Source organism: Zonotrichia albicollis, chromosome 19 (genome assembly GCF_047830755.1).
Source record: "Zonotrichia albicollis isolate bZonAlb1 chromosome 19, bZonAlb1.hap1, whole genome shotgun sequence".
NCBI classification, from domain to species: Eukaryota; Metazoa; Chordata; class Aves; order Passeriformes; family Passerellidae; genus Zonotrichia; species Zonotrichia albicollis.
Window position 1 is genome coordinate 2,935,487 of NC_133837.1, and position 14,946 is coordinate 2,950,432.

The 14,946-nt window shown below is 42.9% G+C and overlaps 2 protein-coding genes across 14 annotated transcripts in view; one reads left to right on the plus strand and one right to left on the minus strand.

Annotated features, from left to right (window-relative positions):
* Window positions 1-1,633: 1,633 nt before the first annotated feature.
* UTP18 (UTP18 small subunit processome component) lies at window positions 1,634-10,361 on the minus strand. 2 transcript variants are annotated; one of them, XM_005494756.3, is made up of 14 exons: window positions 10,019-10,361; window positions 9,788-9,915; window positions 9,588-9,683; window positions 8,749-8,828; window positions 8,462-8,547; window positions 7,767-7,892; window positions 6,728-6,902; window positions 6,301-6,401; window positions 5,440-5,530; window positions 4,998-5,121; window positions 3,938-4,112; window positions 3,066-3,208; window positions 2,413-2,472; window positions 1,634-1,804 (listed from the first exon to the last, which is right to left on the minus strand). In XM_005494756.3, exons 1-13 carry the CDS (start codon window positions 10,322-10,324, stop codon window positions 2,448-2,450), a joined length of 1,656 nt encoding a protein of 551 aa, XP_005494813.2. In that variant the 5' UTR covers window positions 10,325-10,361; the 3' UTR covers window positions 1,634-1,804; window positions 2,413-2,447. The 2 variants fall into 2 exon arrangements, with proteins under 2 accessions (XP_005494813.2, XP_005494812.2); XM_005494755.4 differs by having other exon boundaries at window positions 1,634-2,472.
* A 175-nt stretch (window positions 10,362-10,536) lies between these two features.
* The window catches only part of MBTD1 (mbt domain containing 1), a 36,077-nt gene continuing 31,667 nt past the window's right edge, over window positions 10,537-14,946 (plus strand). For 5 of the 12 annotated variants that reach the window (XR_012583293.1, XR_012583292.1, XM_026797842.2 and 2 more), the window contains exon 1: window positions 10,538-11,019. Coding sequence is in view for 9 of the 12 variants with exons in the window: in XM_026797842.2 (XP_026653643.1) it covers window positions 10,999-11,019 (21 nt within the window). In the remaining 3 variants the exon portion in view is untranslated. Of the gene's footprint in view, window positions 11,020-12,707; window positions 12,897-14,946 lie in introns of all 12 variants that reach the window. The other 7 variants (XM_074555321.1, XM_074555327.1, XM_074555326.1 and 4 more) reach the window with 5 other exon arrangements.

Here is a 14,946-nt window from a genome sequence, read left to right on the forward strand (position 1 = left end):
CTTGAAGCTACAGCTGGGAAGTTGGCCTAAGCTGCAACACTGTGCTGGTTTGACCAGGAAGAAGTGGGAATTCTGGGATGCTGTGGTCAAACCAATGGGTGCTCAGATTTTGATATTGGCACCTGATGTGGCCAGTGGGGTTTGGACACACCTCTGAGAACACACAGGAGTTAAAAGCAGAGCTGTGCCCCTGGGAGGCTCTCTTGGGACTTGGAGGCAAAGAGGTCGGATCGGATCTCCCTCCCCCGTCCAGCTGCTGCTGCTGGGCAGGGGAGGGGCAGCCATGCAGTAGGCCTAGGCCTGAACAGAGATGGGGGGTGAGGAGGCCCTTGAGGATGGAAGGGTGGAAGAGCACCAAGAGACATCGGGCAGCCATTCCCTCCCTCCAGGAGAGAGAGAGAGGGAGGGAGAGCCGGAGACGGAATGTGATAGCAGCTGGCCGAGGAAGAGAAGGGGGGAGTGCAGCAAGAAGGTGCCTGGCAGGGCAGTGTGGGAGTGCTGGAGCTCTGGGACAGGCAGACTGAAATTTTTAACCCTTTTCTTGCATGATTGAGAACTTGCAAAAATGCTGATCCTCCTGGAGCTGGATAAGAAGAGAGATAAGAAATGAGATAACAAGGACTAGGCCCGAGGGAAGTGGAGAAGCCTGGCTGAGTGGGGGCAGAGATGACAGAGTGGCCTTTTGGCTGGACTTTTCGTGTGTGGCCATAGACTGAACCAGTTTTATTTCTGTGACACAGAGACTGTATTTAGGGGGAGGCAGTGCCTCAGAACCGGGAGGGTTCAGTGTGGGTACCCCTTGGCCCCAAGGGGTGAAAAATGGGGGGGACAGATGTCCCAGAGAAGAGACTGTGCCTTTTTGGAGTGAGACAAGGCATCCTTGAAAGACAGCCCTAAAAGCAGCTCTGTTCCATGCACAGTGGTGAGAGCACTGGGCATGGAAGGAAGATGTCACAACGGCAAAAGGACTTTAGGGGCAGTGCTGAGTGACATGGAAGCACACGAGGTTTCAGCGTGTTTCCAGGAGAAGCCTATGGTGCAAGAAGGACTCCTCTCCTCTTCATGAACTGAAGATTGAGTATTCTAAAGGGTGGTGCCGGACTGAGAGTTGGTGATTTGGGGGAATGTATTGCATTGGGAAATTTGGTGGGGGGGAGGAGGAAGGTGCTTTTGTAAAGTTTTCTTTTTTTTTTTTTCCTTATAGTTTTTTCCCTCTTCTTTTCTTGTAGTTTAGTTAATAAAGTTTTCTTTATTTCTAAGCTGGAGCCTGCTTTGCTCATTCTTGGTCACATCTCACAGCAGACACCAGGGAGAGGGTATTCTCATGGGGGCACTGGCTTTGTGCCAGGCCTAAATCATGACAAACACCAACATCAACAGGGTCTCAGGGGACTGGGCTTCTCTAGGCAGCAAAATGCTGTTTCCAGCCCAGCCTCAAGCGAACCAGGCTGATGGAAAAGCTCCTGCTAAATGCATGGAGCAGAGGTCAGTTTGCAAAAAATTTCTGTTTCAGCACTGGAATATTTCACATAATTATAATAATTAAGACATTCAAGCACTTCTGGAAGACACAAGCTTGAGTGCCAAGCAATAAAATCTTACTTGTGATCTTACACGAAGCATTGGAATAAGCTGAAACAAGTTGCCTGGAAACTTACCAGGTACATTTATTTAAAACCAACAAATTTTAAAATACATATATTCTATTAGTACTTTGTACCTTCCATATGAAATAAAAAATAATAATAATTGCAAAAAAATGCTTTGATTTTGTCAGCATCATTTTATCTGCAGGTTACAAAACCTGGGGAAAGACCAGTAGAGATAATTTTGTTAGTATTCTCCAAACACCGAGCCATCACAAAATTCCATGCAAGCTTAACATGCAGAAGCCAGAGCTGCTTCCAGTCTAAACAAGTTCAGCCTCCCCTCATTAACACAGTTTTTGTCAATCTAGTGTATTACTGTCAAGGCTACAAGATTTTCCAGTTTCCCAAGAAGACATTTAAGTGCACAATAAAATCGTATCTGCACACAAACTATGCATCAAGCTTCAGTAATTCCTGTAATGGGAATTTGAAAATATGCAGACTTCTGTGGGCTTACAATACTCCAGAATAGGATCAAGCCAAGTCCCTGTCAGCCTGCAGCTGTTTATCAACATTGCTGAGTTTGACTTAAATATAATCAGCTCAGTCCTACTGACAGTGGTTTTTAGCTGAACTTGCTGCATTATCAGAAAAGCTGAGAGTGACAAGGCCAGTCCTACCCCAGCCCATGAGTGTCCAGGCAGGACAGATCACACAGGGCTAAGAAATTCTTCCTGCCATCTATAAAGAAGTGGAGGCAGCAAAATGAAAATTTTGAGGCTCCTCAAGGCAACACTGTAAACAGTTCTAGTGCTGTTTTCACCTCAGTTACTGGTTCATTTTCTCCTGTATCTTCTTTCAGAAAGATGAATAATGTTTCAGCCTAAAGAAAAAAAAAATTGAGAGATTTAAAACTTCTCAGTAATCTGTTGAAGGGACAACACATAGAAACAATAACTCTTCAGCAGTGTCACTGAGTATCCTAAGCTAATCTGAAACACAGATGCAGTAAAAGATAGCAAACATCCACCTGCTAGAATAACTTAAGTGCCATTATAATATGCAGTTCAATTTCAAATAAAGAACAAATCACAAGATTTATTCATATTTAGGAATATTTTTGTAAATTTTCCCTGTCTTGATAAATCATTAAAATCTCATCTTAAAATTAAGCAGTTTTTCAAGCACGATGAAGTTGTGATTTGAAAAAAAATACTCCTGCTTAAAATTAGCCCTGCTCCTCACCCCTGACCACACCAGCAGGGGAGCAATATCAAAAAGTATGGAAACAGGGTGTATTGCATAATCTGACAAAGATCAAGGGCTGTTCTTCAGCATGGAAAGCCAACTCCACACTCCAGCAACTCATTAGGTGTAATTCAGATCAGGAATCACTTTATCATTTACAGTCATCTGCCCCATCTTACAGAACATAAGCATGTTACCTGGGATTAATGGACTTAACTTAGTACCTACCTAAATAACAAAGCTTTGCCTTTGTTATTTGCTACAGAGAAATATCCACTTCTGGGAGAGAAGTCCATAGATTGAGTAAGATAAATCTGTTTTTTTCTGAAGACTGGGAAATTTGAGAATACTGTATATGAAGGAAGATGCACCTATTGAGAAATATGTCAGAATTTAAAGCTGGGAAAAAAACCACTAAAAATAAAATTAAACTACAAATCTATAATTGAAGCTCAATGTTAAGTTCAAATTTTCAGTTATATTCCTACCCTACATGACTCTCCCTATAGAAATCTATTGGAGAAAATGAGCAGGGAACACATCACGGAACCAATTATTGCAATTCTCAGGCCTACAAGTCCTCAGAATAATTCAACAGTTCCTCTGTTGGCCAGAATTTCGATAAGGCTGGCAAAAAAACCCCATAGTAAGATGGTTACAGTTACCAACTGCTGAAAACTCATATTTGTTGCTGAGCTATATTTACAGCACTGAAATTCAATCACATACCGGTTAGGTTAGAAGGGACCATAGAGTTTTCACCCAGTTCCAACCCACTGCCATGGGCTGGGACACCTTCCACTAGACCAGCCTGCTCCAAGCTCTGTCCAACCTGGCCTCAAACACTTCCAGACATTTTAGAGAGCATTTTAAAAAGGTAAAAAAGGTAAACTAAACTACAAAACATTATTTTCAAAGCAACTTTTCTATGGAAAATAAAATTATACTCTTGAAAATGCAGAATGTCTTGGCCATGTCCGGATCTGGTTGGTCCAGCACCTTTTGCAGTATCTTATCTGCTTCATATAAGTTTTATTATGTCGCCAGCAGTATTTTCAGCAAGATTTATAAGAAATATTGTAAAAAGAAGCTGAACATACCAATTTGACAGCCTCATCAGTGTCACGGGAAGCCACTGCCAAAATCTCTGTGGTGGGATTAAAGGTCACACAGGTGGCAGAAGTAACAAGGTTCATTATGGCCTTAACTGGTTTAGGACGATTTTCTTTGAGGCAGACATCAGTAGTGTATAAATTTACAACTCCAGAAGATGAACTAAAGAACAAAATGAACAAATATTATACTGAAAAGTAACATTCCAGTATATACTGTCTTGTAATCTATAGCCACTACTCACCTGAAAATGTAATTTCCAATTATTTACTGGAATCTGCAATAATATTTTGTTTGGAGCTTGATTTTCCTTTGGAGTTTATAACAGTATCTAGTAGAGGAGTTTTTGGATTTTCTTTTTTCTTATATAGTAAGAGACTGAATTCAAAGCAAGGAGAGCTTGGTATCAAAAAATTCTGAAGTAACTTCAAGTTTTTTTGGCTGGTTTTTTTTTGAATTTTGGGGGTTTTTTGTTGGGTTTTTGATTTTTTTTAGTAACTGTAGCATAAGCTCACTTTAAAATCCTCTTCTACAGTGAGCTAGGAAAATATATATTGCACTCCTCTATTTATTTGCTATTCTCATTTAAAAGAATCCAGACACTAGCTGAAACAGCATCTTGGTAAATTTGGAGAAACAGCTTCAGCCTGTGGCTTTGAGTTGAGGCCCCCTTTTGAAAGGCTAACATGCTGCCTGGCAGAAGCCAAATTTACTGAAGAGAATCAGAAAAGGGAGAAAACCCTGATCAACACTGCTGTTACAGAATTTGTAATTTTAGTCAGTGTGATTTTGAAATTAACTGCTGAACCCAAACATGGTAATAGTAATACCAGTATCACTCCTATTGTTTTAGGTGTACTATGTTATTTTATATTTACAAAGAGAAAAGTAAATTATTACCATAAGATAAGGAATATTAATCTATTCATGCCTACTCTTCTCTTATTAGAACCAAACCATATTCCCACACTCTCACCAGCCACCCACAGGTCCACTGAAGAGCTTCAAAATCATAGCAGAAGTTGCTGTCAAAGTTCAGTCACTTACCCACATGCCACATACTGGTTATTTTTTGAAACAGCAATGCACTTTCCTTCCAAAGAACCTTCATCTTCAAATTTGTGTAGACCCTTTTGGCTTCTCACATCCCAAATGAAAACTTCCCCTTCCTCTGGTTGCAGAATGAAAGATATTAGAGAAAACTTACATACACATCACTTTGTTAGTCCACTTTACTAAAAAAAAAATTAATTAGATAACAACTAAAAGCTGATTTACAACTATCAAATATAGGGTATTTTTAAAAACCCCTACCGATTAAAGGCATACTAAAATAGTAATTCCATTCTTTAATGATTGATCACTTGGTTGTATTTTTAGGAAAGATACTAGCATAAATTTTTAAAATTATTTTTCTAAAATTATAAGTGACTTCTAAGAACTCGTGCAATTTAAATTGAGGTATTACTAGACCTGCTGCAATACTCACTTGAATAGCTGTATATTTTACTGCTGTCTGGGGTGAAAGCAGAGGCAGTGCACCTTCCATTCACTTTCATAGTGCTGATCAGTTCTTTTGTCTGCAGGATGAAGACCAATATTGAACGAGATTCTACTAAAAATCTACAGGAAAGTTGTTTCCTGTCCCACAAAAATCTTGTAATTTACCCTGACATTCAGAGAACAGCACCAATGTTGTCAGTGCCTGCAGAGCAGAGCATAAGCTCCTGACTCTAACTGCAGGTGGATCAACAAACACTTGTTTGCTCCCTCACTGAAGGGCCTGAGTTATACAAAACTGAACTTCCTTATTTAAAAGTATTTTTCCTGGTGAAAGTTTAAAACACATCCACCTGCCATCAAAGGCATTTCAAAATTCAGCTGAAAGATTGCTCTATGCATTATGAATCAATGTTTGGTATGATTCATGAACAGAGTACAGTAGCAGGCACTAGCATGACTCCCAAAAAAGCGGCCCTGTATTTCTTCCACCCCCAGGTGCCCGTTCCCACGCTGTTTCCATTCCTCTCACCAGCACAGTGCTTGTGCAAGCAGCTGAAATAAAGCACTGACACACGACTTCTTCAAGCTGAAAACCCCATGGCTTTCATGGGGAACTGCCCTGAGTTCCACCAGTTCCATGCAGCTGGGGAACAAAGTCTCAGTGTGTCCAAAATAATTCCCTGAAGCTGCAGTGGGTTGATTCCACAGCACATTTTTGAGGGCTGTCACAGTACATGTCATACCTTGCCTTCAGTTGAAAGTTAGATTGCCTTGCAGATGAGATAAAAGCAGATTCAAAAGAGAAAAGGCACCAAGGAAGCAAAGCTACACCATGCAGAAAAAGTACCTTCATGGACAGCAAATGAAGATAACCTGAATTTCCAATCAGCAGCATAAATGATCCATCTGGAGACAGTTCGAAGTTTCTGAGGAATTTTTCCTCCACACCTTTAAAAAAGAGATTTGAAACTTGAAATTGGTGCAATTTATTCTTTGGCCTCAATATTTACAGGTAGGACAAATTTGACTAAAACCTGACTCCAGCTCTTCATTTCTGCAATATGCTGTCACAGAGAAGCTGAACTCAACCTTGCTCATGTGCGATAATTAATATCCCAGACAAGTAACACTAAAGGTACTTTATTTCCTTGAAGACAAGTAAATAATACAAACTCCAACAACTCACTGCACTTTGTTCTAAAGGAAAATTCATGTGCCATCTCTATTTGGGACAGCTTCAACTGCACCCAGACACTCAGAGCTGCAAAACATACCTCGGACTTTCGGGATAGGGATGATACTCCCAGCCATCATGTCATACACAAAGAACATGCTGTGGTGAGTACCAGTGGCTATAACTTGTTCTCCATCCACACTGAAACGAGCCTTATAAATTGGAAAACTCTCTAAATAGATGCTTTGTATTTTTGGGTTCTTTATACCGTCCACCTTCAAAAAAGAAAGTAACAAACCAGGTTGTCATATTGAGAAATATATCAAATACTTTTACAGAGTAAAATTACACCAGCTTCTCAGCGGAGACTCAAGTAGTAAGAGGTACACCACCATGAAGCCTTAAATTCTTCCTCTCTCCTAAAAATCACCTGGCTCTTAGCTCCTCACCTCATGTAACAGGCATTCCCTGCCTTTCTGATAGGCCTCTCACCTCTTGCCCTTCCTCATTTTGCCCGTACTTTGTTCAAATAATCACTTCTACTCTGCTTTTTCTAAATGGAAACATCTGCTTTGATTTGGGTTTTCTTGCAGCTTTGTGAGAGTCACTTGTCTGACCATTTCAGTGACACAAGGCCATGCTAAGAAATCCTAAATAAAATTAGGATATTTAGTTTTCAGAGGAGCCCGGCAGTATCTCAGGATGAACACCTTCTTCCTACAGCATAGCCTCTCCATCCCCAACATGGTTTCACAGCATTTTTACAGTCTCAAAGCAAAGTAGGCTGCTCCCCCCACTACAGGTTCTCCAAACAACTTAAGAAGAAAAAATCTCCTTAGTACTTGTTCCTTGCAAACCTTCAAACCAAATCTTTTTAAACACAAATCTTCAGCTAAAAACTCTGAGACAAAGAGTTTGCCAGTACTCTGCATGTGCTTGGTGTGAAGTCACAGGTGGAAATTCCTTTCAAGATGCCTTTAACCAAGGAATTTCCATTGTAACCACAGACATTGCATAACACTGCAGATGTGCAGAAGAAGAGAAAAAACAAAGTCTACCATTCCAGGCTATTTCGTGAACATTCAAAAAAAAGGTTCTATGTCAGTGACCATCAGCAGAGTACAAACTGAAGTTTTCACCTGGAAGAGGGACACAGAGCGATCATGCCCAGCTGTCATCACCACTTGAGCTGAAGGATGAAACTGCACTGTCACCAGTTTTCCATTGGCAAAACGTTCCTGGTTTGCAGGAGGGCAGGTGCTCATCTACAACACAGACCAGACAGTTTAAAAAAACCCCAATAATCACTTATGCTGAATAAAAATGCATTTACTCTTTAGGCTACAAGACCTCAAGCCCTGTGATGAAGTTCTGGGTGGCATGAGGTGAGGAGAGCACACACAGCCTGTTCAGGGAGCTGCTCCAGTACAAATACAGGCTGAACTCAGCAGCCTTTCTATCTGCATTAAAACTGAGTGTAAAACCAGCTGCATTCTGACTCATCTGAGATAGCTGTAAGACTGTGTGAGAAATACTCATTTAAGGCCTTCTTAAAGATCATTTCAGTCACTTCAAAGTCATGGGAGAATTTCATCCTCCCTCTGCAGAAATTAAAATCCTACTACAAGATACTATTTAGAGTGCAGAAAATTCTAAAGTCAGACAATACACCTCAGTTTATTGTTTTATGCTTTCATGTGAACTGTTCAATTTTACTTATCCTCTAAAGCTTCTAGTTGCAGAAACAAATTCACAGAATCACTAATTTTATACACAACGAGTCAAAGTGTGCGCTTAAGTCCAACTGAAGTGGAAAGATATGGTTTGTCTTTACCTTCAAAATCCCTCTTGGCAGAGACTCTGAGCTTGTTATGAAATTGCCAGTCCTGCGTAGCAGATCATCATCTTCATCACTGTCACCTCATTAAACCAAAGCATGTGGAATCAGCTAATTGCACAAGTACGCACAGCAAAATCAACACATTCCTCACTGAAATGAATTAAATTAAAGCACACTGAAGGAACAAAGCAAACTGAGAAGACATCAAAAGTAATTATCTTCTAGCAAGCTAAATAGGGAATCACAGAAACACTTATCAGAATAGCACTGGGCATATTTACTATCACTCAAAGTCCTTCTGGAGTTCTTCCTGTTTTCTAGATCAGCCCAGGCAGGAACTCCTCCCATGGCTTGCTGAAACCTTATGAGAAAAAGAGGAAAGAGAAAAAAAACCATAACTTTTGTGAGACAGTAATTTCCTTCTATGAGTTAAGTACTTAGAAGAAGCACAGTGAGAATTTTGCAGGATTGCTTGTACTCAGAACACAGTGCAAGTTTTTTTATTTAAAAAAAAAAAAAAAAGATTTCACTGTTTCTTGTATAATTCCCTAGAAGACAAATTAATTTGGGCACTTTGATACAAGTACTAAACAAGCTAGTCCGGACAATGCTAATGCACATTTTATTTACTATTCTTAGCATCATTTATTAATTAAAAACACTGCAAATACTGCAGGAAGCCCTGACTTTAAAGAGACCACATGAGAACAGTGGATAAAGAGAAAAGTGACTTTGAATGTCACATAAATATATTTTAGCTTACAAAATTGTTGGCTAGATCATCCACTAGAGAGATCATCCACTCCAACTCCCTGCTACAGCAGGGTCACCAGGAGTACATGACATGTGAAGATGTCCAGGTATGTTTGGAATGTCTCCAGAGGGAGACTCCACAGCCTGGGCAGCTGTTTTAGTGCTCTGCTAATCTCCATGGAAAGAAATTCTTCTTCACGTTCAGATGGAACTTTTTGTGTTTTAGTTTATGGTTACTGCCCCTTGTCCTGCTCTAGGTGCCACTAAAGAGTCTGGCAACATCCTTCTGGCACCTACCTTGGAGAGCAATGATCATGAGATCAATATAGTTGATATAGTCAGCCACAAAAACATTAGTGAAACTTACTGTTCCTCAAGTCTTTTCTTTAGTTTTTTCTTAGTAAGCGTTGTCTCGGCATCACTTTTCATTAAATCTTTCCTGTACTTATGGGTCATATCAACACTAGAGGGTAAAAACAAACAGAACACAAACATTGTTCAAACCAAGGCCACTTACAAGCACTCGCAAGTGAGACAAATAATTCTCATCACCTAACCCGAACTTACTCTTCCTCAGCTTCATCATCCTCATCTACCCAGGCCGGACTTTTGAGCAGTAAGTCACGTTTCGCTTCATTTTCCATCCCCGAATCGCTGGACTCTTCCTGGAGGTCCTTCTCCTCTGCAGCAGTAACCTGAAAACAACCAAACGGACCGTGCGACCAGGGACACGGCCGGGAGCCCGGGGACCGAGCGGGCGGGGCTGCCGCTGTCGGGTCGGGCCTGGATGTGCCGTACCCGTCGAGGCCCGGCCAGGCGCCGCAGCAGCTCGTCCTCCTCCCCATTGAGGCTGTCACCGAACACCAGCTCCTCCAGCTCCCGCTCGGCGCCTGACACGCAGCTCAGCGCCTTCAGGTGGCGGGCGCGTCGCACTGCCTCGGCGGCCGCCGCCTGATTCGCCACAACCAGGAGCCGCTTCGCCGTCCGCCTGGGTTTCGTCATTTTACCCGCTTTGGTCCCTTTAGACACTTTCTTCGCCACCTTCATGCTGGATGCTTTTGCCGCTCCCCGCTCCCGCCCCACAACCGCCGCCACACTACGCATGGCGCACCAGACCCGGAACCGGAAAACGTGTGCCTAGTCACATGACCCCCGCTTGGACACGCCCCCGCCTGCGATAGGCTCCTGACACCGCCCCGCCCCCTCCCCATGTGATCAAGTCCCCGCTCCCGGCTGTGACCCGTGGTCACGTGACTCATCTCGTTTCCTCCCCTTGCTCCCACCTCCCCGCCCATCCCGAGTTCCACGTGACGCGGCCCAGTTGGACCGCTCCATTGCGAGATCGCGGAGGGGGGAATCCCCGACCCGGGAGGCAACACTCGTCCCTCATCGGCCCCTCACCGGGACATCCCGTGTGCACCGCCACTCGCTAGCGGACACGGCTGCTCTAACGCCCCGCGGTCCCTGCCTTGGCCCGGAGTGTCCACCCCCGGTAACAAATGATTTCGCCCAGGTGGGGGGGGCATATGGCTGTGTGGCCGCTCTGCGCAGCCCGATCCCGGCGGGGGCGTGTCCGCGCCTGCGCAGCAGCGCGCTCATGTTGTTGATGTCCCGGCGGCCGTAGTCGGTCCTGGTCGGTTCCCGGCGCTCGGAGCGACTGGACTGCCCGGCCCATCCCCGCCCCGCTGGGCCTGGTCCCAACCGCGGGCACCTGCAGCGCGCGAGTCCCTGGGGCGAGCGCCTAGAGGCAGCAGGCGGCTCCTGCCCATGAGGGCCTGATGGAAAACACAAAGGAGCTGGTGAGTACCGGAGCCCGCGGGTGGTGTGACCGCCACAGCCCCGCGGAAGCCCCAGCCTCTGGTGGGGGAGCGGCGCGGGCTGAGCTGGGGCGGGGAGGAGCTGAGCGATCCCCGGTGCCCGCGCCGGGGGGAGGCGGCCTCGCAGTGTGTGGGTGAAAGTCGGGGACAGCCCCGGCTGTTGCGGGGGCGGCCCCACGGGGTGCGGGGATTGTGCCCGTCCAGGGCTGGGGCTCCGGGGGCCGGGCCGGCGCTGTTGTTCGCGGGGGAGTCTGGTCGGGGCACCTGGGGGCTGCAGGGCTGTACTCCTTTGTTGCGGCCCGCCTATGCGGGGTCGAGTTTTGTCCTTCGCCTCTCTTTCCTCTTGTCTCGGAGAAAAGTTTCAGCTTCTCGCGGGCGCGCTCGGATCCGCTTCTCCCCCTGCTCTGCTGTAGTGCCGGCTTTCAGCAACTTCCTCCTGTAGTTCCAACCTTTTCAAGTTGAGTTTTCCAGCGTGGTCAAGTTCACTGCTGGAGAGTTTTCTTTATTATCAGCGCTTCAAAAGTTTTGGATTTTTTGCGGCCACTTCCCCCCCATTCCGTGCAATTTTCATGACTTCTGATGTTGTGACTGTTATTTTTGTGAGAAGTAGTAAACTTGTGAAACCAGTTTCACTTTCAGGTTTTTGCTTTGAAAGTTAGAAATACCTACTACAAAGCATATGGTGATTATAGTAAAAAATTCTGTGTGTGAAAAAGCAATTTATTTTAAAATGTGGCTGGCAACTGTTAAAATTTTTTAAATCTAAACCTAGTCAAAACTGAAAGCTGCAGGGCAATCTCTTGTATTTTAAACTAAAATTATTTTGCACGTTTGAGGACCTGCATTTACCTATTTATTGTATTCAACAGTTTGATTTTTGACTTAAAAGGAATGAGCTAAGGCTATGAGAGTCTAATCTGGAGCCTTCAATGAGAACTAAAATAATATATTCCCTTAAGAAGGCAATAAAACTTGGCAGGTTAATTGTCCATACTCATCTCTTCAGCCTGGGCATCGTTTTGAGGAAGTGGGTAATGTAGGCTGTAGGAAACTATGCAGAGGGATCTTGTTTCCCAGGAACAGTTTAGGTGCTGTTCTTGAGAATATGTGGGCTTGTGCACATGCTGAAAGATTGCAAACTGGAAGTAAGAATTCTCCTCATTGTTCCCTAAAGAGCAAGGTGCCCCTGGCAGGAGTGGTAACATTCAGAGAAGTTCTCTCTCATTGGCTTTCATTTCTCTTACCTTCTAAAATTTGATTTAATTTTGCAAGGCTTTTCATATCTTCTGCAAACCACTACTGCATTCCTTCATTTCTCAGGTAAGTTGGAACACACTGGGGATGTGGGATCCTTTGCTGAACCTGGCTCTGAGTGGAATGAATTTAGGTGTTGAAGACTTTGATTTTGGGTTGGTGGTGGTTTGGGGGTTCTTTGCATTTAAATTTGTTATTTCATTTGGGGATTTGTTTGTTAATTTTAACAGTAACACAGTGTTTAAAGTGAAATATTTGCCTCTTCCTTTGCCGTACTCCTGTAAAGGCCTTATAGAAATGTAATAGAGTTTGTAACAGATTTTCAGTTGTATCAAAACTCAGATATTTCACAGATTAATCATCACACCCCCCCCCTCCAAAATTTCCTGCTAATATGATATATTTTTTTATGAAAGAGTCTCCCCTCTTGTGTGAAACCCCCTGGGGAAGAGGCTATGGACAAAACCATTGACAAACAGCAGAAACTGGCTTCAGACAAAATGCTGTCATACATAGCAAATGAAGAGACAGGAAAAAACATTTCTGTAATTTTCCAGCAGAGATTTTACTTATAATAAGAGTGGAAGGCACATTTCCAGATAGAGGTGAGTTGCTATATAAAAAAAGTAAGTTTGGTTGGTTCTGATTTCCAAGAATCCCAAGATGTTTAGTTTTGGGAGTCTTTGTTTGTTTTTAATGAAAGCTGAAAGTGTGTTTTCTTTAAATTGGTATCATGTTTGAATTTTCTTTTTTGGTCTTGTTCTGAGGCACAATTTGGCTTCAGTTCCACAGGGACAAGCTACTATTCTACTGTAAATTATTTTGGCCAATTTGTATTCAAAAGAGTTGTAATAAATTAGTTCTATTGTAGTGTTTCCTTAACATCCAGAGCTGAATCTAAGTTTGTAGCATAAAGGATAAATGAACTATTGAAAACAAAGCCTATGCATCAAGTTTAATTTTAACTTGGAAATACCCTTGGATCCATTCAGGATATGTGATTAAATCTGTCTTATGACAGACCCTTGGCTTGAAGGTTGTGGTGACCTCATTGTTGACCTGGGCCTCAGATCCCATCTGTCCATAGTCCTGTCCTGTTTGGGAGGGTTGGAGCTGAACATAGGAAGTCCTGCCTCTGTTCAAGTGCTGGTGTACCTTTGCTGAGCTACAGCTCTTGTACTCCAAGCTCCAAATTGCTTCCATTCTGAGTTCAAGTCCCAGATTGAATTCCAAAGTAACAACAATCATTTGGAGTGGTTTGAAACCTTTCTGTGGCTGTTTTGCATCTTCCTCCTGTGGCCAGCTGCACTATGTACCTGAGGGTAATGGTTTTGGTTACATAATAATGGGGTGCTTTTCTTGCAAGTTCTTACCTTCAAAACTCTTTTGCATAAATTTTGCCAATGCTTGAGCATAGTCTTCATCAAAGCACTAAAGCCATTTCCTAAGTTAGTGTTTGATGTCTAAATAACGTGAAATGGTTTCTGGTTTTGCCATGGATTGCTCACCCTTTGTGCCCACTTTTTTTGTGTTATAAGAGTAGTTACTAAACTCAGAGAATGTATGCTATAATGTATTGATCAAATTCAATGTGTGTGTATATATATGTATATAAAAATGTGTGTTTAGAGTGAGAAGCTGGTTATTTTCTTATTTGTTTAGAGTTGCCTTCCTGCTCTCAGGAAAACCAGTTTCCCTAACTGTGTTCTTTTTCATACCATTTGCCTTATGTAATGCTTAATTAAGAGTATTTCTTGAAAATGGTCTGTTGTCAAGTATTCACAGGGAGGAGGGGAAGAACAGGAAAAGGGGAAGTTGGGCAGAAAAAGAAAGGAGTTCTTAAGAGTTCCTTTCTCCACCCATCCCTTCAATAAAGAAAAGTATGCAAGAAACCCCCTGAGCAAATAGTACAGGGTAATTTGCTAGTGCTGCTCATGATACATTTCACAGTGCTCTGACTAAAAGCCTCAACCTCTGCTGAGGAAGCTAATAAGTAATCTTATTAGGAAAATTAACCTTAGCCTTTCCTAATCATATTAGAAAAATAAACTTTAGCCAAACTTTCAGAATGCCTGAAAGTTTGTGGTGTTCTTTTGTTTGTGCATTGCTTCTGCTTAATGCACAGATAGATGCTATTAGTGGAGCAGTTACTCAAGCTGCTGCTCTTTTGGCATTAACCAGCCACAACCTTCTGTTTAATAGCAAGCCAGGCTCCTGCTCCAAGCGGTTTCTGTGGATAGACAGGAGGCTGGTCCCTGTTTTGTTAGAAGTTGAATACTGTTTAGATTGTGTTTGGAGGAAAAGACAATCTCCTCAGCATGATTTTTAGTGCTTAGTCCAGCTTTGAAGAGTAGGAAGCTGGCTTTATGTTGATTTAAGGGTTGGTTTTTTCTTTGCACGCCTCTTTTTGAATCCAAGGACCTGCAGCTGCTGTGGGGAGATGCTGCTTCAGACAGACAAGGTATTGCTGTTGTCTGTGAAGCCTTAAAGGACTCATCAAGAATTGCTTGTCCTTCACATGCCTAGAAATTACTTCCAACATTGCTTGTTCTGTTACCGCATCAGGGATGAGATGAGGCTCTTTGATTTGTCATTTCCTGGGCTCTGCTTTTGCCTTTTCCAAAGATAGAAGGGATAACAACAAAGGGAGAGAGA

Coding starts and splice junctions, on each gene's coding strand:
- UTP18 (XM_005494756.3), bottom strand. CDS start 10,324: ATGCGTAGTGTGGCGGCGGTTGTGGGGCGGGAGCGGGGAGCGGCAAAA. Junction 6,903..7,766: donor GCTCTGTGTCCCTCTTCCAG/GTGAAAACTTCA, acceptor TCTTTTTTGAAG/GTGGACGGTATAAAGAACCC. Junction 6,402..6,727: donor CCCTATCCCGAAAGTCCGAG/GTATGTTTTGCA, acceptor TCTTTTTTAAAG/GTGTGGAGGAAAAATTCCTC.